This window comes from Thalassophryne amazonica, chromosome 16 (assembly GCF_902500255.1).
Source record: "Thalassophryne amazonica chromosome 16, fThaAma1.1, whole genome shotgun sequence".
NCBI lineage: Eukaryota > Metazoa > Chordata > Actinopteri > Batrachoidiformes > Batrachoididae > Thalassophryne > Thalassophryne amazonica.
In genome coordinates, this window is record NC_047118.1 from 10,568,633 (window position 1) to 10,592,985 (window position 24,353).

Sequence of the window (24,353 nt, forward strand, 5' to 3'; positions counted from 1 at the left end):
GCGTGTTCGCTTCGCTTAAGTTCAATACGGTAATTTTGTTGAATGTGCTTCACTTGGGTTCATTACGGTATTTCGAGATCATGGCAAATGCGCAGGTGCAAAAAGAAAAATTGCAAGAAGAAGAAGAAGAAGGTCAGGGCGTCGATCTTCTGTCAGATCTCAAAATGGCAGGGAAAAAATGTACTGCAAAAAGAAAATATGAAGATGAAAACAGGACGTTTCTAACAGAGTGGGAGAATTTATATTTTTTCGTCGAACGTAATGGCAAGCCATTCTGCCTTATATGTCAGTCGTCATTGGTGCATTTCAAGGCTTCAAATCTTCAGCGTCACTTCAGCTCACTCCACGCTAACATTGACCAGGAATTTCCAAAAGGGACTGAACTTCGCAAGCACAAGCTGACCACTTTGAAAAGTCAGGCAGAAAAGCAGGTACAGGTTTTCAAAAAATTTACGAAGCAGTCAGAGACAGTAACACTTGCATCGTATAAACTGGCTTGGAACATTGCACGGGCTAAAAAGCCATACAACGAAGGGGAGTTCGTTAAAAAATGCATAATTGACGCTGTTGAAATCTTGTCTCCTGAAAACGACAAACTAAAACGCATGGCATCAGACCTCCAACTGTCCCGCCACACTGTTGAACACAGAATATCAGACATTAACACAGTTATTGAATCACAGTTGCACTCTGACCTTCAAGCATGCGAGTATTTCAGTGTCGCATTGGATGAGAGTTGTGACATACAAGACAAGCCTCAGTTGGCAATATTTGCACGCTTTGTGTCAAAGGAATGTGTGATCAAAGAAGAACTCCTGGATATTGTGCCACTGAAAGAACGAACCCGTGGCATAGATGTGAAAGAAACAATGATGGCTACATTTGAGAAAGCAAAACTGCCCCTACAGAAGCTAACCGCAATAGCCACGGATGGCGCACCATCCATGATCGGATCTGTAAACGGGCTCGTGGGGCTGTGCAAAGCCGACGAAACATTTCCCGACTTTTGGAATTTCCACTGCATCATCCATAGGGAGCAACTCGTGTCTAAATCGTTGAATTTAGACAACATCATGAAACCTGTGATGGAAATCGTCAACTACATCCGTACACATGCTCTTAATCACAGGCAATTCAAGAATTTCATCGCTGAGCTGGACGAAGAGCTTCCAGGTGACCTGCCACTACACTGCACCGTGAGGTGGCTGTCAAGGGGAAAGGTACTCTCTCACTTCTTTGAACTTTTGGATGCTGTGAAACTCTTCATGGAAGAGAAGAACAAGGACTATCCCCAGCTCTCGGACGCCAAATGGATTTTGGATTTGGCCTTTTTGGTCGACATGTTGGGCCACTTGGATAGACTGAACCTTACCCTGCAGGGTAAATGAAAGTGCTGCCTGATCTGGTGCAAAGTGTGTTTGCGTTTGTCATCAAACTGAAGCTGTTCAAGGCGCATATTCAAAAGGGAGATTTAAGATCACGTTCCTCGTCGACCCATTTAATGCGGATACGGACTGTTTGAAAGCCCCTTTAGTCGCAGATGAGGCAGCCGCTGAGTTGGAGATGATTGATCTCGCTGAGGAGGACCAACTGAAACCTGCTTTAAGGGAAGGGACCACTGAGTTCTGGAAAAGTGTGTCAATGGAAAAATACCCCAATGTCAAAAGGGCTGCACTTAAAATACTGTCAATGTTTGGCTCAACGTACGTCTGTGAGTCTGTGTTTTCTACCATGAAATATGTCAAATCAAAACACCGCTCTGTTATGACTGACACCCATGTGAAAGAATTGCTTCGAGTGGCAACAACGGAGTACGAGCCAGATTTGAGGAGGATTGTTCAAGGGAAGGAATGCCAGAAGTCCCACTAAGCAACATGCATAGTAAGTGCACACTATATTGATTATTGAAAAATGACTGGCCTGTGGTCTTGGTACTGTAGTAAATATGTCATTATCATGTTGGTTTGGGGCATTTGTTATTTGTTATCATGTTGGAGTGACATCAATCTGGCTGAGCCTGTGTGTGTGTGTGTGTGAGAGAGAGAGTGAGGGAGAGGAAGAGATGGTTGGGGGGGTGTGCCGATGTGTATGATGTTGCTGGCCTGTCGTCTTACTATTGTAGGGGTATTTACAATTAATCTGACTGAGCAGAGGTGTGTGTATGTGTGTGTGTGTGTGTGTTTGTGTGCCCATGTTCATGTGCCCGTGTGCTGAAGTGGCTCTTTGCTGTAACCCAGTAAGAAATGTGGCTCTTGGTCTCCGACTGGTTGGCCACCCCTGCTCTATGCCATGTCTTATTATCATTGTCATGTTCATGTTATGTTTGCTTTTGTTTCATTTATTCTCTGTGTATCTTTTCTTTGCCACATATTTTGTTTATTATTTGCTTTCACTCTTGGTCCCTTAGTTACTTTAGTCTTAGTTTCATTGTTTATCACATTTATTATATTATGCTTTAGTCACAGGGTTTTGTTATTATTTATCGTCAGTGTTTTTTAACTGATTATGTTCCATTTGTTATGTATTGCAATTTCTGTTTATCAGTAATGATTTTCATCATGAGTTATTCTGTTGTTTTTCCTATCACTTTGTTACTTTCCATACTTTAGCCTTTGTCAAGTTTTGTTCTAGTTTTGTTCAGCCAGTTTGTGTTTTCATTGTTTTTCATTTAGCTTTCATCTGTATATGTTTTCTGTTATACTTTTATATCGGGTTTTGATTTCTGTTGATTAGTCTGTTCCTGTTTGATTCTGCTTTTGTATTGATTTTCTGATCAGTTCTAGTTGCTCTTGTATTTATGCTCATGTTTGATTTTGGTTCCTGTTGTTGTATTTCATTCTGACCCTGATTTCCATTTTACTCTGTTCTGCTTTTGCTGTTTGTTTCTGTTCACTCACACTCTTGCACCTGCTCCCGTGTCTTTGTCTATTACATCACGCCACTTTGCTCACTCCCTTCCTCACACTTTTGCCCTGTCTTACTCTTTAGCCAGAAGCCACACCCCTTCTAGATTGTTCCTCACGTGCACCTCGTTTACACCACCTGTCCCTCACTTCTCCCTAATTAGTCCACAAGTATTTAAACTCCACAGTCCTTCACTTCTTCACCAGATTGTAGTCTTTGTACTGTTTCCAGCGCCCCTCACAGTCCTGTTTTTGTCTTGCCGTGTTCTGAACTTTGCTCTGTACCTCGACTATGCCTTTTGCTTCATCCCGGATGTCTGAGTTTGCTCGTGCCTCTGAACCCTGCTCGTTTGTGACTACGTCTCAGCCTTATCCTGCTTGTACCTCTGCCACGCTGACTCACTACATGTGTACCGAAACCAAGCCTGGAATAAAGACCATGATTTCTCCCACACCAAAGCCTTGTCTGGGGGTTTGCATTGCGGGTCCAGCCGCTCCTGGTGATGGGCTCCCTCCCGCCCTGACATTCACAAAGAGTTTTGAAAATTCAAAACGGCAGCCAAGTTGTAAGTTACGTTGAAGTGAATTTGTTCTTTGTTGGAGAGTGTGCCAACAGTCCAATCTTAGGTAAGCAAACCTAAATACTCAGCTGACCACGCCCGAGACCAGGATGAGGCCAGAAGATGATCTTATCATTTTTAATAATTTCTTAAGTCCCCTTCACACATAACATGATTGAAGTTAACTAGCGCACAAAGGAGGAATTACATGCCATTTGTGAAAAATCTGAGCCGCCTCAAACGCCTTGTACTCCTGTCGCTACAACCATTCGCGCACACAAGTGCTCGAAAGACAGCGAATGCCCTGCATGTGCTCATTCGATCCCCCTCTCGGCAGGTGTCGGCTAAATTCCAGGTGTCGCACACAAACATCTAACACCGCTTGCTGCGCACTTAGAAAAGGCGGGGCTATTCAAATTCCTGTTACAATAGTAGACAGAAGGCGATCACACTTGACTTGTCTGTCAAAATTGTCAAAGTGCGACATGAGTGTGGCGTCACCTAGCAACACACGGGTGTAACTGTGCCAAACTAACCCTAATCCTCCCCGCCACACACACAAATGGTGTGTGGAGTGAGTCATCGTCATCTGACCCCCCCCCCCCCCCACCCCAACACAAATGGCTTGTGGAGTGTGTCATCCCCCCAACCAACACACATACACACACACACACACACACACACACGCACACACACACACACACACACCGCAGACTGTCAGCAGGATGTGACCGTGCACGCAAGGTGTCAAATTAAAAACACAGACATCAGACAGATGCAGGACAACACATAATAATACATACATTAATCTAAAATCACAGAACAAAGCAACAGAGAGTGAGCTTTTTCTTCTGTGACCTGCTGAGGTCTGCTGACAGAGGTGGGCGTGTCCCCCTGCGACATGCAGCTGGCCAGATATCTGTGCTCACAACTCACAGCTCGGAAACACCTGTACTGGTGCATCAATGCACCACAACACTGGTGAACATCCTGTCACGCAGGAAATCACACCACATAATTCATGTAAGACATGAAAGAGAGAAAAGTAATCCACATCATTTCATTACTTCCTGGTGTATGTCTAGGCGGAGGCTAGGCTAAATCTGCTCTTTATAACAGGAATTAAGTATTATAAATTGTGGTGTTTTATTAATTTTTTGCTCCACTGGTGTGTGCGTGACTTTCCACATGCTCGCACTGTGTTCGTGCACACGAACACAAGCGCGCACAAAACCGTTTCTGCGTTATCAGTCACGGCTGTCGGACCATGCGTCCCTCACGACAGCAGGTGGAATGTTTTGCAGTTCCCCATTTCGTATTGGTTCACGGATTTTCTTCCAGTTTCTGCGTCTTTCGTGTTATGTGTGAAGGGGCCCTAAGAGGGGAGCATCCAACCAGACAAGCTTTCAGTGATAAAACACTCGACTGTGTGTGAATGTATTTTAATGCATCCAAGCCATTGTTGTATTTTGTGATTGGCTTCGTCTCAGCCTGAAATTCTGGTGGAACTGTCTTGGATTAAGTGTTGGTACATTACTCGCCCACCTCCTGAGCGTGTCATGTACCCAGACTGAGTGACGGAAATTCTTTGGCAGGAATGATCTCAGACAGCAAGTGCCCTCTGACTAGTCATGGTTTCTGACAACATCAAAAACCAAACGCTGTTGTTTGTCAGTGTCAAGGAAGCAAATATGTGCCTCAGTAGTCTCTTGCCAGCAGGCAAGTGACTGACAGCAATTGTGCTGCAAAGGACATGTCATCATGTGTGGTATGATGGGGTTCAAAGATGATTTGAAAAAGGCTTCTGGCATCTAATGTGTCTGAAACAGTTGTCATCCAACATAATGCATTTTTATTATAATGTCGGAAATTATGAAATATCGGAGATGTCAGCGTGTATTGAAGTAATTTTGAGACCAAATGTAGTTACTGACAGCATTTTTTTCAAACTAAATTATTTTAATCATTTTGATTCACTAACTAATATCAATAATAATCGGTTTTGGAGTAAAAACATTTTTACAAATGAAACCTTGTCTACAGTCACACAACATTTAATAAGTTATTTTATTATTGTTGAAATGCCAGTTGAGAAAAGAAGGAGGAATAAGCATGAATTTAATTTAATCAAAAGTTGTTAAATGTGAGGATTCACTCATTTTTTGCTATTCACCGAAAGCTAAGTGCTTCAGCTTTTGTTGGCTGGATTAAACAAGCTTTTTGAGTAAATTACCTTGGACTCTTGAGGATTCGTGATGAGCACCTGTAACTATTTTGAAGCTTAACTTGAACAACGTATTCAGTGTAAAATGATCTGTTGGGTGCAGTCCTACAGTGAAGGACTGCATTTTTCTAGTCTTCTGAACTATACTTAACATGAGCGCTCATGAAACTCAGTGCTATTTGGGGATGCTCACTGCACCACATCTTAGTATCCGTGTAAAAATCTGTTTGTCACTATGCGTGTATATTTATTCCTGTGCATGTTGGTTATTTTACCATGTCGTAGGCATTGAGCACTTTGCGCAACAGCTCCGGTACAGGACCCTGAGCTTCCATGGTTGGGTAGGTCTCGCTCAGGTCCACTGTTACTCGCAGGGCCCGCTCACTGTTCATGAGCCAGGTGGACACTGTCAGGATACATTGCTTCATGTTGGCCACTGGGGTCAGGCCGCAGAGCTCTTTAAAGGACACCATGGCATTCTGGGGGAGAGAGACAAATCCACATTGTCCTTGAAAGAAAACCATCACATTCTGTCTGGCTCATTCATGTCAAATTCCCTGCACTTAATAATAGAGTAGGCTTAGACACCAAACATGTAGATGAGTGGGTTAGTGAGTGCGTTATCCTAGCTAGCTTGTGTCAACAATATCTTAAAAACAATACATACAATCATATTGTAACTTGCCAAATTAAAAGAACATGTAATGAGGACAAACACTACTGCATTTGGTAAGTTTCGATGCATCAAATCAACTAAAAGAACAACTTTGTTTTGACTATGTAATATCCCATAGATGTATCAGCCACCTGCTGGGTGGTTAGTAGATGCTGGATAAATAAAATAAAAAAAATAATAACAAAGATTTGCATTCATCTTGGGGTGACTTAGGGTGCAATATGATGCCAAATATGGTATGAAATATCCAACAGAACGGGTATGTAAAATTGGAATTAAACAACAGATAAAATGTTTGGCTGGGGATAGTGCCAAAACATTTTCTTTGTACTGCAAATTATTACGAAGCACTGCTTTAAAATGTTTTGTAACATGCAAAACACCCTCCTGTTTTTTTTTTTTGGTCAATTTTCCTTTAAGTGCCAAAGAAAACAGCGTTCCGTAGCTAGCTGAGCATGGCACGACTAGCTTTGGGGCATGACACAGTCGTGCAGTTGCAAGATTCAAACACTGGACGATCCTAAAGGGTTTGGTCACATTTGATGTGCAAAGTGACTTGAAGCTAATTAGTTACCCTACCCGCATGTTCCCTGTTGCACACTTTTGCACGTTCACCTGTCTTTCACACAGAACATTAGCAAGCGCACTATCTTCTATGTATATTAACAGGCATTCTGTTGCATTAATGCATGAAGCTGTGCAACTAGTGATGCAACAGACACAATCTGCACTGTGCACAGTCCATCCAAACACAGCCACAGACGTTTAAATCTTCAGAGCCATCATAGGTGTCTCGGTCAATTCCCTCAGGAGTCTCCTTTTTGCACATTCATTTTTGGGAACTGGTCCATCTGACATGTCAGAAAAATGGACATATTGTGAGAGGAGTACGAGTGTTTACAATCTCTGCTGCCTTTACTTGTTCTCCTGGTTCTATAAAATAATGTAACAATAAATAACTTCCATGAGTGCTGCAAACCAAGGACAAAATTTGAGCACAAACAGATACAGATAAGTGTCAGATTGACATTTTCTTGCATTTGGGCGACCATGGCGCCATAATAAACACACGTAAGAAACAATAAAATGAAGAGCCTCTGTACTGTAGAAAACATTCCATAGGTGAAAGTTCACAGCTTTGAACTGAGTGTAATACAGGCACATGTTCATCTCCAGTCACATGAAGTCACCTTTGCACTGAAAGATGCCATTTTCGCTTGCCGTTAAGGAGGCTGATTCTGAAGACGACATCTCAAAAGATGAATCGATTTCAATCATATATGGTGGAGCAGTAGATTGTGGACCACAAACAAACACATTACATTTGGGTGCAGATCCAGATGAAAGAGAAGATCATGTATGTGTATCATGTATCATGAACGTGGTGGTCTGCCAGAATGAACTAATTGGATTGGAAATTGGTTTGGAGCTAAATTTCTAAGGCGATTGCACAAACTTGGCAGATATACGCGCTGAGTTTCATGTCTAGTTTAATGCTGTTACTGTTCATGTATGAGTCAAAATATACAGTGCATCCGGAGAGTGTTCACGGTGCTTCACTTTTTCCACATTTTGTTATGTTACAGCCTTATTCCAAAATGGAGTAAATTAATTTCTTCCCCCAAAATTCTACTCACAACACCCCATAATGACAACATTATTTTTTTTTGTGCAAATTTATTAAAATAAAAAACTAAGAAATCACATGTATTTAAGTATATATCCCCTTTGCTCTGTGCATTACTTTGTTGATGCACCTTTGGCAGCAATTACAGCCTCAAGTCTAATGAATACGATGCCACAAGCTTGGTGCATTTAGATTTCGGCAGTTTTGTCCATTCCTCTTTGCAGCACCTCTCAAGCTCCATCAGGTTGATGGGGAGCGTCACTGCACAGACATTTTCAGATCTCTCCAGAGATGTTTCAATCAGATTCAGGTCTGGTCACTAAAATTAACATTAAATCGGTGTGTAACTTTGCAAAAACAATGTCGGACTCTGTAGTTTTCTCTGGGCCCCTCCCCAATCGGACCGGGAGTGACATGTTTAGCCGCATGTTCTCCTTGAATTGCTGGCTGTCTGAGTGGTGTCCAAAAAATGAGGTGGCCTTCATAGATAATTGGCAAAGCTTCTGGGGAAAACCTGGTCTTGTTAGGAGAGACGGCATTTCTAGAAATCTGGCCAATTTTCTTAAATCCTCCAAACTGTGACTATCCAGGGTTGGGACCAGGAAGCAGAGTTGTAGTCTTACACACCTCTCTGCAGCTTCTCTCCCCCTGCCATCCCCTCATTACCCCATCCCCGTAGAGACGGTGCCTGCTCCCAGACCACCAATAACCAGCAAAAATCTATTTAAGCATAAAAATTCAAAAAGAAAAAATAATATAGCACCTTCAACTGCACCACAGACTAAAACAGTTAAATGTGGTCTATTAAACATTAGGTCTCTCTCTTCTAAGTCCCTGTTGGTAAATGATATAATAATTGATCAACATATTGATTTATTCTGCCTAACAGAAACCTGGTTACAGCAGGATGAATATGTTAGTTTAAATGAGTCAACACCCCCGAGTCACACTAACTGTCAGAATGCTCGTAGCACGGGCCGGGGCGGAGGATTAGCAGCAATCTTCCATTCCAGCTTATTAATTAATCAAAAACCCAGACAGAGCTTTAATTCATTTGAAAGCTTGTCTCTTAGTCTTGTCCATCCAAATTGGAAGTCCCAAAAACCAGTTTTATTTGTTATTATCTATCGTCCACCTGGTCGTTACTGTGAGTTTCTCTGTGAATTTTCAGACCTTTTGTCTGACTTAGTGCTTAGCTCAGATAAGATAATTATAGTGGGCGATTTTAACATCCACACAGATGCTGAGAATGACAACCTCAACACTGCATTTAATCTATTATTAGACTCTATTGGCTTTGCTCAAAAAGTAAATGAGTCCACCCACCACTTTAATCATATCTTAGATCTTGTTCTGACTTATGGTATGGAAATAGAAGACTTAACAGTATTCCCTGAAAACTCCCTTCTGTCTGATCATTTCTTAATAACATTTACATTTACTCTGATGGACTACCCAGCAGTGGGGAATAAGTTTCATTACACTAGAAGTCTTTCAGAAAGTGCTGTAACTAGGTTTAAGGATATGATTCCTTTTTTATGTTCTCTAATGCCATATACCAACACAGAGCAGAGTAGCTACCTAAACTCTGAGTGAGATAGAGTATCTCGTCAATAGTTTTACATCCTCATTGAAGACAACTTTGGATGCTGTAGCTCCTCTGAAAAAGAGAGCTTTAAATCAGAAGTGTCTGACTCCGTGGTATAACTCACAAACTCGTAGCTTAAAGCAGATAACCCGTAAGTTGGAGAGGAAATGGCGTCTCACTAATTTAGAAGATCTTCACTTAGCCTGGAAAAAGAGTCTGTTGCTCTATAAAAAAGCCCTCCGTAAAGCTAGGACATCTTTCTACTCATCACTAATTGAAGAAAATAAGAACAACCCCAGGTTTCTTTTCAGCACTGTAGCCAGGCTGACAAAGAGTCAGAGCTCTATTGAGCTGAATATTCCATTAACTTTAACTAGTAATGACTTCATGACTTTCTTTGCTAACAAAATTTTAACTATTAGAGAAAAAATTACTCATAACCATCCCAAAGACGTATCGTTATCTTTGGCTGCTTTCAGTGATGCCGGTATTTGGTTAGACTCTTTCTCTCCGATTGTTCTGTCTGAGTTATTTTCATTAGTTACTTCATCCAAACCATCAACATGTTTATTAGATCCCATTCCTACCAGGCTGCTCAAGGAAGCCCTACCATTATTTAATGCTTTGATCTTAAATATGATCAATCTATCTTTGTTAGTTGGCTATGTACCACAGGCTTTTAAGGTGGCAGTAATTAAACCATTACTTAAAAAGCCATCACTTGACCCAGCTATCTTAGCTAATTATAGGCCAATCTCCAACCTTCCTTTTCTCTCAAAAATTCTTGAAAGGGTAGTTGTAAAACAGCTAACTGATCATCTGCAGAGGAATGGTCTATTTGAAGAGTTTCAGTCAGGTTTTAGAATTCATCATAGTACAGAAACAGCATTAGTGAAGGTTACAAATTATGTTCTTATGGCCTCGGACAGTGGACTCATCTCTGTGCTTGTTCTGTTAGACCTCAGTGCTGCTTTTGATACTGTTGACCATAAAATTTTATTACAGAGATTAGAGCATGCCATAGGTATTAAAGGCACTGCGCTGCGGTGGTTTGAATCATATTTGTCTAATAGATTACAATTTGTTCATGTAAATGGGGAATCTTCTTCACAGACTAAAGTTAATTATGGAGTTCCACAAGGTTCTGTGCTAGGACCAATTTTATTCACTTTATACATGCTTCCCTTAGGCAGTATTATTAGACGGTATTGCTTAAATTTTCATTGTTACGCAGATGATACCCAGCTTTATCTATCCATGAAGCCAGAGGACACACACCAATTAGCTAAACTGCAGGATTGTCTTACAGACATAAAGACATGGATGACCTCTAATTTCCTGCTTTTAAACTCAGATAAATCTGAAGTTATTGTACTTGGCCCCACAAATCTTAGAAACATGGTGTCTAACCAGATCCTTACTCTGGATGGCATTACCCTGACCTCTAGTAATACTGCGAGAAAACTTGGAGTCATTTTTGATCAGGATATGTCATTCAAAGCGCATATTAGAGAAATATGTAGGACTGCTTTTTTGCATTGACGCAATATCTCTAAAATCAGAAAGGTCTTGTCTCAGAGTGATTTCCTCTAGGCTGGACTATTGTAATTCATTATTATCAGGTTCCCTAAAAAGTTCCCTAAAAAGCCTTCAGTTAATTCAAAATGCTGCAGCTAGAGTACTGACGGGGACTAGAAGGAGAGAGCATATCTCACCCATATTGGCCTCTCTTCATTGGCTTCCTGTTAATTCTAGAATAGAATTTAAAATTCTTCTTCTTACTTATAAGGTTTTGAATAATCAGGTCCCATCTTATCTTAGGGACCTTGTAGTACCATATCACCCCAATAGAGCGCTTCGCTCTCAGACTGCAGGCTTACTTGTAGTTCCTAGGGTTTGTAAGAGTAGAATGGGAGGCAGAGCATTCAGCTTTCAGGCTCCTCTCCTGTGGAACCAGCTCCCAATTCAGATCAGGGAGACAGACACCCTCTCTACTTTTAAGATTAGGCTTAAAACTTTCCTTTTTGCTAAAGCTTATAGTTAGGGCTGGATCAGGTGACCCTAAACCATCCCTTAGTTATGCTGCTATAGACGTAGACTGCTGGGGGGTTCCCATGATGCACTGTTTCTTTCTCTTTTTGCTCTGTATGCACCACTCTGCATTTAATCATTAGTGATCGATCTCTGCTCCCCTCCACAGCATGTCTTTTTCCTGGTTCTCTCCCTCAGCCCCAACCAGTCCCAGCAGAAGACTGCCCCTCCCTGAGCCTGGTTCTGCTGGAGGTTTCTTCCTGTTAAAAGGGAGTTTTTCCTTCCCACTGTAGCCAAGTGCTTGCTCACAGGGGGTCGTTTTGACCGTTGGGGTTTTACATAATTATTGTATGGCCTTGCCTTACAATATAAAGCGCCTTGGGGCAACTGTTTGTTGTGATTTGGCGCTATATAAAAAAAATGGATTGATTGATTGATTGGGCTCTGGCTGGGCCACTCCAGGACATTCACAGAGTTGTCCTGAAGCCACTCATTTGATGTATTGACTGTGTGTTTAGGGTCATTGTCCTGCTGAAAGATGAACTGTCGCCCCAGTATTAGGTCAAGAGCACTCTGGAGCAGGTTTTCATCCAGGATGTCTCTGTACATTGTGGCTCAATCCTGACTTGTCTCCCAGTTCCTACTGCTGAAAAATATCCCCACAGCATGATGCTGCCACCACGATGCTTCACTGTAGGGATGGTGCCTGGTTTCCTCCAAAAATGACACCTGGCATTCACACCAAAGAGTTCAATCTTTGTCTCATCAGACCAGAGAATTTTGTTTCTCATGGTCTGAGAGTCCTTCAGGTGCCTTTTGTCAAACTCCAGGTGAGCTGCCATGTGCCTTTTACTAAGGAGTGGCTTCAGTCTGGCCACTGTACCATAAAGACCTGATTGGTGGATTGTTGCAGAGATGGTTGTCCTTCTGGAAGGTTCTCCTGTCTCCACAGAGGACTGTTGGAGCTCTGACAGTGACCATCGGGTTCTTTGTCACCTCCCTGACCAAGGCCCTTCTCCCCCAATCACTCAGTTTAGACGGGTGGCCAGCTCTCGGAAGAGTCCTTGAGGATCCGAACTTCTTCCATTTACAGATGATGGAGGTCACTGTGCTCCTTGGGACCTTGAAAGCAGCGGAAATGTTTCTGTGCCCTTCCCCAGATTTGTGCCTCGAGACAATCCTGTCTCAGAGGTCTTAAGATAATTCCTTTGACTTGCTTGGTTTGTGCTCTGACATGCACTGTCAAAAGTGAAGCGCTGTGAATACTTTCCGAATGTACTGTAAAAATATTAAATTACATAAACTAATAATTATAATAAAAATAATAGTAATCATTATTATTAATGTGATTATTAATATGTTTTCACCCCTCTTTGTTTGTTTGTGAACAGCCTGTAACCCACCATTTTTCATATATCATTATGCCATTTTTACAGAGAATTCATTCCCTGATAGGCAAGAACTGACTAAGTTTTCAAGGTCAAAGATCAAAATCAGGAAAAATCCCTGTCCTGTTGTATGGCTGGGGGGGCCTGGCTGCCTTTTTGTTTCTGTCTTTTGTCCTGTCTTTTGTTTTTCCTTCCAGGTGGCTTGCATTTGGGACTGAGTGGCTGTGTAGCTGAGTTTATCAGGACCTCACCCTGATCACCTGAGGCTGATCACCTGCGGCTCGTCAGGACTCACAGCTGTGGTGCATCTACATGGATTGGAACATGGTGGCATTTAAGACTGGAGTACACAGTGTGCATTTGCCAGAGACTCAACCTTGTGACCAGACGGGTGAGATCGTCGTCTCGGGAGCCATCTCATCATCAGTGGATGCAGAGAACGTCCAGGTTTGATGCATGGTCTGTGAAAGAGGAGGGGGTGAGGTCTCACGCTCGTCAGCACACTTCCTGAGGTACGTTAGATTTTGTGACTAACATTTATACAGTCAGTAAATGTGGTGTCCCTCACACCTTATTATATTGAGCTGTATGTTGGTCGTGTAATCAGCTTCCACTGCAGTGGAGTTTTGTGAACTGGGTGTTCCATGCCTGCAGGGTGGGAAGCTGATTAGTAATTAAGCCAGGAAGTGTTTGCTGTTTGTGCACCTGTGAGCGTTCTCTCTGTGTGTTGAGTATGGACTCACATAATGATTCCTTCTTTCACAGACTCGGTTTGTCGCGGCCACCTGGGGGGTGTCGGCGGGGTCCTTGGGTCCGAATTGGTTCTGGCTCCGGACCGTTAGCGCTGCTGGGAGCGCACCGCAAAACCACCACGCCAGACCGCGCACTTTTATATTTTTTCACAGCACTGTTATGTTCATTAAACTCTGTTATCCTTTGTACCGTGCTCTGCTTATTTTATACTGGGTCCTTCAAACGCTGGTCGGTTCTCCGGGCTGCGTCCGACACATAACATGTCCTTTAACATTGAACGAATGCTCAAGAACTCATAACTCTGCCAAAACACAATGAATTCTTTCATACTTTAGCGTTATGTAGAATAGTATCCTTTATCAACTGACAAAGTTTGATCCAGATCTGATCCAGATTACAGATTTTGTGGCCATTTAAATTTAACATTGAAAACCTCATTTAATGTATTTTTAAACGTGCCCTAATCACTCTCATATTTGAAAGTGAGGTGCAGACGGGCACTCACTATCACCTGACAGAGTTTGATCCGGATCTGATCCGGGTTGTGGATTTTGTGGACATTTGAATTTAATATTGGAAAGCCCATTCGATGTACATTTTGTATTGTATCTCAATTAAAAAGTGCCCCAGTCACAATCATTTGTAACATTGAGGTGTAAACTGGCACTCTCAATGAATAGACTAAGTTTGATTTGTATCTGATCCGTATTGCAGATTCATAGGATATTTCATTTTAACATTGAAAAGCCCTTTTGATCTAAATTTTGTATTATATTTTAGCTTATGAAAAGCCACTTCAAACAGGACTTTGACCTTGAAAATTTTTTTCCAAGGTAAAAATTTGTGGAATGGGAAACTCGTGTTGGTGGAGGTTTGCGCTCTACCACTGCAGTGCTTTAGTTATTATTATTATTAATACTATAAGAGTCCACCCTTGTTGCTACATTTTATTTTTGTTTTGGTACTCCTAACCTCACTTTTCTTTTGCAACCATCTTTGACAAGTATTCCAAGCAAACTAGTAAAAACTTGAAATGACTCCACCTGACAAATAAACAAATTGTGGGCTCAATGGCAAATGTTACCGTGAGTTAGGAGGTTTGATGGAAAAGGATTTTGATATGTCCTTCAAGATAAGAGCAAAGCCAAAATTGTGTGTTGGTGACAGTAAAAGTATAACGTCAGTCGGCACATTCAACAGTCCAGAGGCTCTGCAGATAAACTTTTGAAAACTGCCTGAACGTTCTGAGTACAATCATTTCTTCAAGCCCTCCGGGGTGTCTGTGCTTTCTGCTTCTCTGTTTCTAACATTCCCTTCTTTGCTGGCTCAAACATTTACTCTGAATGTATGTATATTTAGATTAGACTGCAGTTACGTATTTTGCAAAAATAAACATGAACAATATTATTAACACAGCATGTTAATATCAACATACATCGCCTCATGTGTGCAGCGTAAAGAAGTGGTTCACCCATTGAATTAGTGACTGAACATACATGTATGGACAACCACTACACAACCTATTTTGTGTTATTTACCTTAGTTTGTTCAGAAATTGTTGTGTTACTTTTAATCGCCTTCTAACAATAAATATTGTCAAATACAGTAGGGATGCACCTAACAATTATTTTTTTTATCGATTAATCTGTCGATTATTTTTTCATTTAACCCATTATTTTTATTACTAGAGTAATATCACAATAAACTTACCAAAATTACATTTAACAATCTTGTCATTTATATCAGTATTTAATCAACTGTATTCTCTTTTAAAAAAAAATAGTACAGTATGCACCGTAGGACATTATTCCACAACAACAACAAAAATATCTTCCTTTGCTAGTAATTTGCCTTTACAGTAAGGATGATGGTGCAGTCAACATTTAGCAATCCAACAGTAAAATAAATTAAAAACTAGTGCGTTGCCTGTGGGGATCCACGGGCTCTAGATTGGGTAGTGTTTTTAAAATAGGTAGCTGACATTTTTCAAGGATGGCAATCAATTATGCAAAGTTTCTGTAATGATTTTAACTGTAAGTACAAGAAATTAAAATAAGAAAGTTTTATGAATAATTGTATTTATTTGGCACATTTAGTTCATGTCATGTTTCTCAATTGGCAAGGATGAGGTATTTTCTTTGTTCAGAGCTTGTCTGGTTACCAGGAACTGATTAATGGTGATATCAATGTTGTGTGGGCCGCCAGAAGAGGAGGTACTGCTGGCCCACCACCAGAGGGCGCCCTGTCTGGAGTGCGGGCTCCAGGCACCAGAGGGCGCAGCCGCCTCACAGGAGCAGCCAGGGTGACAGCTGTCACGCATCACCTGCAACAGCTGTTACCAATCATCTGGTACACCTCCCCCTGCTGACGAAGCTATGGACACGAGCAGGGCCACATTTAGGGCACCAGATAGACAGAGGAGGCTGGCCCGCGGAGCGTGTTTTGTTTGTGGCTCGATAGAGCACCAGGTAAGAGACTGCCCCGAGCGGTTAAACACCAACGCCCGCCCCTAGAGACTGGGCTAGGGGTGGGCCGAGACATTCATGTGGGACACACCCACATTGCCACACGACTCCCAGTTACAATCCTTTATGAGGATTTAACCCTGAAGGCCCCAGCACTGGTGGACACGGGCTCTGAAGGGAATCTGTTAGACAGCAGATGGGCCCGGGAGATAGGGCTCCCTCTGGTGGCGCTTACCTCGCCTGTGCAGGTGCGGGCACTAGATGGCTCCCTACTCCCTCCAATCACACATAAGACACCACCTGTAACTCTGGTGGTGTCAGGAAATCACCGGGAGGAGATCGAGTTTTTTGTGACTCCTGCTACCTCACGTGTGATTTTAGGGTTCCCATGGATGTTAAAACACAATCCCCGGATCGATTGGCCGTCCGGGGTAGTGGTTCAGTGGAGCGAGACCTGCCATCGGGTATGTTTAGGTTCCTCGGTTCCTCCCGGTTCCCAGGCTAAGGAAGAGGTCAGAGTCCCGCCCAATCTAGGGACGGTGCCGGTGGAGTACCATGACCTTGTAGATGTGTTCAGTAAGGATCTGGCGCTCACCCTTCCCCCCCACCGTCGGTACGATTGTGCCATTGATTTGGTTCCAGGCGTTGAGTTCCCGTCCAGCAGGCTGTACAACCTCTCATGACCTGAGCGCGAATCAATGGAGACCTACATCCGGGACTCTTTACCTGCCGGGTTGATCCGGAATTCCACTTCCCCGATGGGGGCAGGTTTCTTTTTTGTGGGAAAAAAGGATGGCGGACTACGTCCATGCATTGATTACAGGGGGCTGAATGAAATCACAGTTCATAACCGATACCCATTGCCCTTGTTGGATTCAGTGTTCACGCCCCTGCATGGAGCCCAAATATTCACGAAGCTAGATCTTAGAAATGCGTATCACCTGGTTCGGATCCGGAAGGGAGACGAGTGGAAGACGGCATTTAACACCCCGTTAGGTCACTTTGAGTACCTGGTCATGCCGTTCGGCCTCACAAACGCCCCCGCGACGTTCCAAGCATTGGTTAATGATGTCTTGCGGGATTTCCTGCACCGATTCGTCTTCGTATATCTAGACGATATACTCATCTTTTCTCCGGATCCTGAGACTCATGTCCGGCATGTACGTCAGGTCCTGCAGCGGTTGTTGGAGAACTGGCTGTTTGTGAAGGGCAAGAAGTGCGAGTTTCACCGCACTTCTTTGTCCTTCCTGGGGTTTATCATCTCCCCCAACTCCGTCGCTCCTGATCCGGCCAAGGTTGCGGCGGTGAGAGACTGGCCCCAACCCACTAGCCGTAGGAAGCTGCAACAGTTCCTCGGCTTTGCAAATTTCTACAGGAGGTTCATTAAGGGCTACAGTCAGGTAGTTAGCCCCCTGACAGCCCTGACCTCACCAAAAGTCCCCTTCACCTGGTCGGATCGTTGCGATGCCGCGTTTAAGGAGTTGAAACGGCGCTTCTCGTCTGCACCCGTTCTGGTGCAGCCCGATCCTAGTCGCCAGTTAGTGGTTGAAGTGGACGCCTCGGACTCAGGGATAGGAGCTGTGCTTTCCCAGAGCGGGAAGACCGATAAGGTCCTTCACCCGTGTGCCTATTTTTCCCGCAGGTTGACCCCGGCCGAACGGAACTATGACGTCGGCAATCGAGAACTCCTTGCGGTGAAAGAGGCTCTCGAAGAGTGGAGACATCTGTTGGAGGGAACGTCCGTGCCATTCACGGTTTTCACTGACCACCGGAACCTGGAGTATATCAGGACCGCCAAGCGGCTGAACCCCAGGCAAGCCCGCTGGTCACTGTTCTTCGGCCGTTTTGACTTCCGGATCACCTACCGTCCCGGGACCAAGAACCAGAAATCGGATGCCTTGTCCCGGGTACATGAAGATGAAGTCAAATGGAGTTGTCGGATCCACCGGAACCCATCATCCCGGAGTCCACTATCGTGGCCACCCTCACCTGGGACGTAGAGAGAACCGTCCGGGAGGCCCTGGCACGAAGCCCGGACCCCGGAACTGGGCCGAAGAACAGACTCTACGTCCCACCAGAAGCTAGGGCTGCTGGTGGGCGTCCCTAGAGGCCGACATCCGGGATTATATCCAGGCCTGCACCACCTGCGCCAGGGGCAAGGCTGACCATCGCAGGGCTTCGGGACTGCTCCAGCCGCTGCCCGTGCCCCATCGCCCCTGGTCCCACATCGGCCTGGATTTTGTCACGGGCCTCCCGCCGTCCCAGGGCAACACCACCATCCTCACGATAGTGGACCGATTCTCCAAGGCGGCCCACTTCGTGGCCCTCCCGAAGCTCCCGACGGCCCAGGAGACAGCAGACCTCCTGGTCCACCATGTCGTCCGGCTGCATGGGATACCATCGGACATCGTTTCGGATCATGGTCCCCAGTTCTCCTCGCAAGTCTGGAGGAGCTTCTGCCGGGAACTGGGGGCCACGGTGAGTCTCTCATCCGGGTATCATCCCCAGACCAACGGGCAAGCAGAACGGGCCAATCAGGAGGTGGAGCAGGCCCTGCGTTGCGTGACAGCCGCGCACCCGGCGGCCTGGAGTACCCATCTGGCCTGGATCGAGTATGCCCATAACAGCCAGGTGTCGGCAGCCACCGGCCTCTCCCCTTTCGAGGTGTGTCTGGGGTACCAACCTCCTTTGTTTCCGGTGGTTGAGGGAGAGGTCGGTGTGCCCTCGGTCCAGGCCCACCTACGGAAGTGCCGTCGGGTGTGGCGTGCCGCCCGTTCTGCCTTGCTGAAGGCCCGGATGAGGACGAAGGCCCATGCAGACCGTTGGCGGACCCCAGCCCCTACGTACCGGCCAGGGCAGGCAGTGTGGTTGTCTACCAAGGACATACCCCTTCAAGTGGACTCCCCTAAACTGCAGGACCGGTATATCGGTCCGTTCAAAATCATCAAGGTCATCAGTCAGGCTTCCGGCCTCACTGCGGATCCATCCCGTTTTCCACGTGTCCCGGATCAAGCCCCATCACACCTCACCCCTCTGTGCTCCCGGTCCGGCACCACCTCCTGCCCGGATCATCGATGGCGAGCCGGCTTGGACTGTGCGCCGGCACCTGAAGAACGCTCCTGGGTGAAGAGGAGCTTCATCCTGGACCCGGCCCTCCTGGCCGATTTCTACCGCCGCCACCCGGACAAGCCTGGTCGGGCGCCAGGAGGCGCCCGTTGAGGGGGGGGTCCTGTTGTGTGGGCCGCCAGAAGAGGAGGTACTGCTGGCCCACCACCAGAGGGCGCCCTGTCTGGAGTGCGGGCTCCAGGCACCAGAGGGCGCAGCCGCCTCACAGGAGCAGCCAGGGTGACAGCTGTCACGCATCACCTGCAACTATTTTCATTAGTTACTTCATCCAAACCATCAACATGTTTATTAGACCCCATTCCTGCCAGGCTGCTCAAGGAAGTCCTACCATTATTTAATGCTTCAATCTTAAATATGATCAACTTATCTTTGTTAGTTGGCTATGTACCACAGGCTTTTAAGGTGGCAGTAATTAAACCATTACTTAAAAAGCCATCACTTGACCCAGCTATTTTAGCTAATTATAGGCCAATCTCCAACCTTCCTTTTCTCTCAAAGATTCTTGAGAGGGTAGTTGTAAAACAGCTAACTGATCACCTGCAGAGGAATGGTCTATTTGAAGAGGTTCAGTCAGGTTTTAGAATTCATCATAGTACAGAAACAGCATTAGTGAAGGTTACAAATGATCTTCTTATGGCTTTGGACAGTGGACTTATCTCTGTGCTTGTTCTGTTGGACCTCAGTGCTGCTTTTGATACTGTTGACCATAAAATTTTATTACAGAGATTAGAGCATGTCATAGGTATTAAAGGCACTGCGCTGCGGTGGTTTGAATCATATTTGTCTAATAGATTACAGTTTGTTCATGTAAATGGGGAATCTTCTTCACAGACTAAAGTTAATTATGGAGTTCCACAAGGTTCTGTGCTAGGACCAATTTTATTCACTTTATACATGCTTCCCTTAGGCAGTATTATTAGACGGTATTGCTTAAATTTTCATTGTTACGCAGATGATACCCAGCTTTATCTATCCATGAAGCCAGAGGACACACACCAATTAGCTAAACTGCAGGATTGTCTTACAGACATAAAGACATGGATGACCTCTAATTTCCTGCTTTTAAACTCAGATAAAACTGAAGTTATTGTACTTGGCCCCACAAATCTTAGAAGCATGGTGTCTAACCAGATCTTTACTCTGGATGGCATTCCCTGACCTCTAGTAATACTGTGAGAAATCTTGGAGTCATTTTTGATCAGGATATGTCATTCAAAGCGCATATTAAACAAATATGTAGGACTGCCTTTTTGCATTTACGCAATATCTCTAAAATCAGAAAGGTCTTGTCTCAGAGTGATGCTGAAAAACTAATTCATGCATTTATTTCCTCTAGGCTGGACTACTGTAATTCTTTATTATCAGGTTGTCCTAAAAGTTCCCTAAAAAGCCTTCAGTTAATTCAAAATGCTGCAGCTAGAGTACTGACGGGGACTAGCAGGAGAGAGCATATCTCACCCGTGTTGGCCTCTCTTCATTGGCTTCCTGTTAATTCTAGAATAGAATTTAAAATTCTTCTTCTTACTTATAAGGTTTTGAATAATCAGGTCCCATCTTATCTCAGGGACCTCGTAGTACCATATCACCCTAATAGAGCGCTTCGCTCTCAGACTGCAGGCTTACTTGTAGTTCCTAGGGTTTGTAAGAGTAGAATGGGAGGCAGAGCCTTCAGCTTTCAGGCTCCTCTCCTGTGGAACCAGCTCCCAATTCAGATCAGGGAGACAGATACCCTCTCTACTTTTAAGATTAGGCTTAAAACTTTCCTTTTCGCTAAGGCTTATAGTTAGGGCTGGATCGGGTGACCCTGGACTATCCCTTGGTTATGCTGCTTTAGACGTAGACTGTGGGGGGGTTCCCATGATGCACTGTTTCTTTCTCTTTTTGCTCTGTATGCATCACTCCGCATTTAATCATTAGTGATCGATCTCTGCCCCCCTCCACAGCATGTCTTTTTCCTGGTTCTTTCCCTCAGCCCCAACCAGTCTCAGCAGAAGACTGCCCCTCCCTGAGCCTGGTTCTGCTGGAGGTTTCTCACTGTTAAGAGGGAGTTTTTCCTTCCCACTGTTGCCAAGTGCTTGCTCACAGGGGGTCGTTTTGACCGTTGGGGTTTTTCATGATTGTTGTATGGCCTTGCCTTACAATATAAAGCGCCTTGGGGCAACTGTTTGTTGTGATTTGGCGCTATATAAAAAAAAAGTTGATTGATTGATTGATTGATTGAACAGCTGTTACCAATCATCTGATCGGCAGGAGTATATCAGCAGGACGACGTCTCCACCTCTTTGCCGAGATATCGTTTCTACCGAGAAGGTAACGTCTCTCAGCTGACGAATTATATCCTTTTGGATTTTGTGCATTGCTCTGGAGAGTACTTTCCAACGAGAGGTGGAGGTAGCTTACCTGCCGTTCGGATTCCTGGGTGCGAACGCACCCTCCTTTAATTGTTCTTTGTTCCTCGCCAGCAGTACCAGGTCCGACACGCGGAGGCAGTGGCCACCTGGGAGTTCGGGACTTGGCGGCTCCAGTATTCCCGGGGTCTGGTGGCGGAGGAAACCGTGTGGTTCCGGTTCTACTTTGGAAAGGCGTCTCCTATCTTCGAGCCTGCCCACACGACACCTGTGTGAATTGACTTTTGTCCATTATTGTAATCTGTTGTACTTGTTGTGCACATTCACAACAGTAAAGTGTGTTATTTGACCTATTCCATTGTCCGTTCATTTGCGCCCCCTGTTGTGGGTCCGTGTACTTACACTTTCCCAACAATCAAGATCCATTGTTCACTGTTGTTACCTAAGGGGCCTGTCCCACTGGCGTTTAGGAGGATTTGCGTATGGATTGTGCACAAAATTGGCCCATATTCGCCAAACATCTGCAATATCCATGTAACAGGCCTGTATGAGTCGGCCGTCATCCGAACACGTCCGTGATCATCCGCAGAGGCACGTATGTCCGCAGCCAGGATTTCTGAGCTGTTCAAAAATCTGAATGCGGATAACATCCGCCTTACATACTCCATATATACTCAATTCATACACAATACATACTCACTCTATGCGCTGTATATCTGCCGTTAACCGCTGATATCCGCAACTGACTGGGATTTGTGGCTTGGCAGCGGACCGGGACAGTGTGTAAAACAGATATATATCGTGAACATCATGTCCACATCACAAACTAAAATATGTTGTAGCGACTGCATACAGATTGGCCACGAATAAAGCGTTTTTATTACATCTGCTTTGCGGACAATCTGTGAATGCATAACAAACACGTGACGTAAACCCAAAGTACTATATGTGGCAGAAAGCAACATAATTGCCAGTCAATGCTGGTCCGGCTGTGTAAATCCATAAAGACAGCTGCTGCAATCCAGGACTTTTATTTAACACCAACAAAAGGAAGAGTGTTGGGAAAGTGTCGGTACACGGACCCACAACAGGGGGCGCAAAGGAACGGACAATGGAGTAGGTCAAATAACAACACTTTACTGTTGTGAATGTGCACAACAAATACAACAGATTACAACAATAGATCAGAATCAATCCACAAAGGTGTCGTGTGGGCAGGCTCGAAGATAGGAGACACCTGTCCAAAGCAGAACCGGAACCACACGATTTCCTCCGCCACCAGACCCCGGGAATACTGGAGCCGCCAAGTCCCGAACTCCCAGGTGGCCACTGCCTCCGCGTGTCGGACCTGGTACTGCTGGCGAGGAACAAAACACAATTAAAGGTGGGCGCGTTTGCACCCAGGAATCCACACGGCAGGAAAGCTACCTCCACCTCTCGTTGGAAAAAAGGTCTGTTATCACTCACAAAAGTCACAAAAGGTTACTGTCAAGCAGTCAGCTGAGAATATTACCTTCCAGGTAGAACGATATCTCGGCAAAGAGGTGGAGAGGTCGTCCTGCTGATGTACCCCTGCTGATTGGCAACAGCTGTTGCAGGTGATGCGTGACAGCTGTCACCCTAGCTGCTCCTGTGAGGCGGCTGCGCTCTCTGGTGCCTGGAGCCCGCACTCCAGGCAGGGCGCCCTCTGGTGGTGGGCCAGCAGTACCTCCTCTTCTGGCGGCCCACACAACAGGACCCCCCCCCTCAACGGGCGCCTCCTGGCGCCCGACCAGGCTTGTCCGGGTGGCGGCGGTAGAAATCGGCCAGGAGGGCCGGGTCCAGGATGAAGCTCCTCTTCACCCAGGAGCGTTCTTCGGGGCCGTACCCCTCCCAGTCCACCAAATACTGGAAGCCCCGGCCCATCCTACGGACATCCAAAAGCCGGCGTACAGTCCAAGCCGGCTCGCCATCGATGATCCGGGCAGGAGGCGGCGCCGGACCCGGAGTACAGAGGGGTGAGGAGTGATGAGGTTTAATCCGGGACACATGAAACACAGGATGGACTGGACTGGACTGATGACCTTCAGGATCTTGAATGGGCCGATGTAACGGTCCTGTAACTTGGGGGAGTCCACTTGGAGGGGGATGTCCTTTGTGGATAACCACACCTCCTGCCCAGGCCGATACGCAGGGGCCGGGGTCCGCCGACAGTCTGCATGGGCTTTTGCCCTCGTCCGGGCCTTTAGCAAAGCAGAACGGGCGGCACGCCACACCCAACGGCACTTCCGCAGGTGGGCCTGGACCGAGGGCACACCGACCTCTCCCTCAACCACCGGAAACAACGGGGGCTGATACCCCAGACATACCTCAAAAGGGGAGAGGCCGGTGGCTGAAGACACCTGGCTGTTATGGGCATACTCGATCCAGGCCAAATGGGTACTCCAGGCCGCCGGGTGTGCGGCAGTCACGCAGCGCAAGGCCTGCTCCACTCCTGGTTACCCGTTCTGCTTGCCGTTGGTCTGAGGGTGGTACCCGGACGAGGAGACTCACCGTGGCCCCCAGTTCCCGGCAGAAGCTCCTCCAGACTTGCGAGGAGAACTGGGGACCGCGATCGGAGACGATGTCTGTTGGAATCCCATGCAGCCGGACGACGTGGTGGACCAGGAGGTCCGCTGTCTCCTG

General features: G+C 45.5%; 1 protein-coding gene and 1 long non-coding RNA gene across 3 annotated transcripts in view; both read right to left on the bottom strand.

Annotated features, from left to right (window-relative positions):
- Window positions 1-24,353, bottom strand: part of si:ch211-210g13.5 (inactive phospholipase C-like protein 2) — a 267,948-nt gene that overhangs the window by 54,135 nt on the left and 189,460 nt on the right. For both annotated transcript variants that reach the window (XR_004565523.1, XM_034189744.1), the window contains exon 3: window positions 5,963-6,166. Coding sequence is in view for 1 of the 2 variants with exons in the window: in XM_034189744.1 (XP_034045635.1) it covers window positions 5,963-6,166 (204 nt within the window). In the remaining variant the exon portion in view is untranslated. The remainder of the gene's footprint in view (window positions 1-5,962; window positions 6,167-24,353) is intronic.
- Window positions 252-1,886, bottom strand: LOC117527413. The gene is made up of 3 exons (XR_004565524.1): window positions 1,685-1,886; window positions 1,617-1,618; window positions 252-513 (listed from the first exon to the last, which is right to left on the bottom strand). It is a non-coding gene; the product is annotated as an uncharacterized LOC117527413 (long non-coding RNA).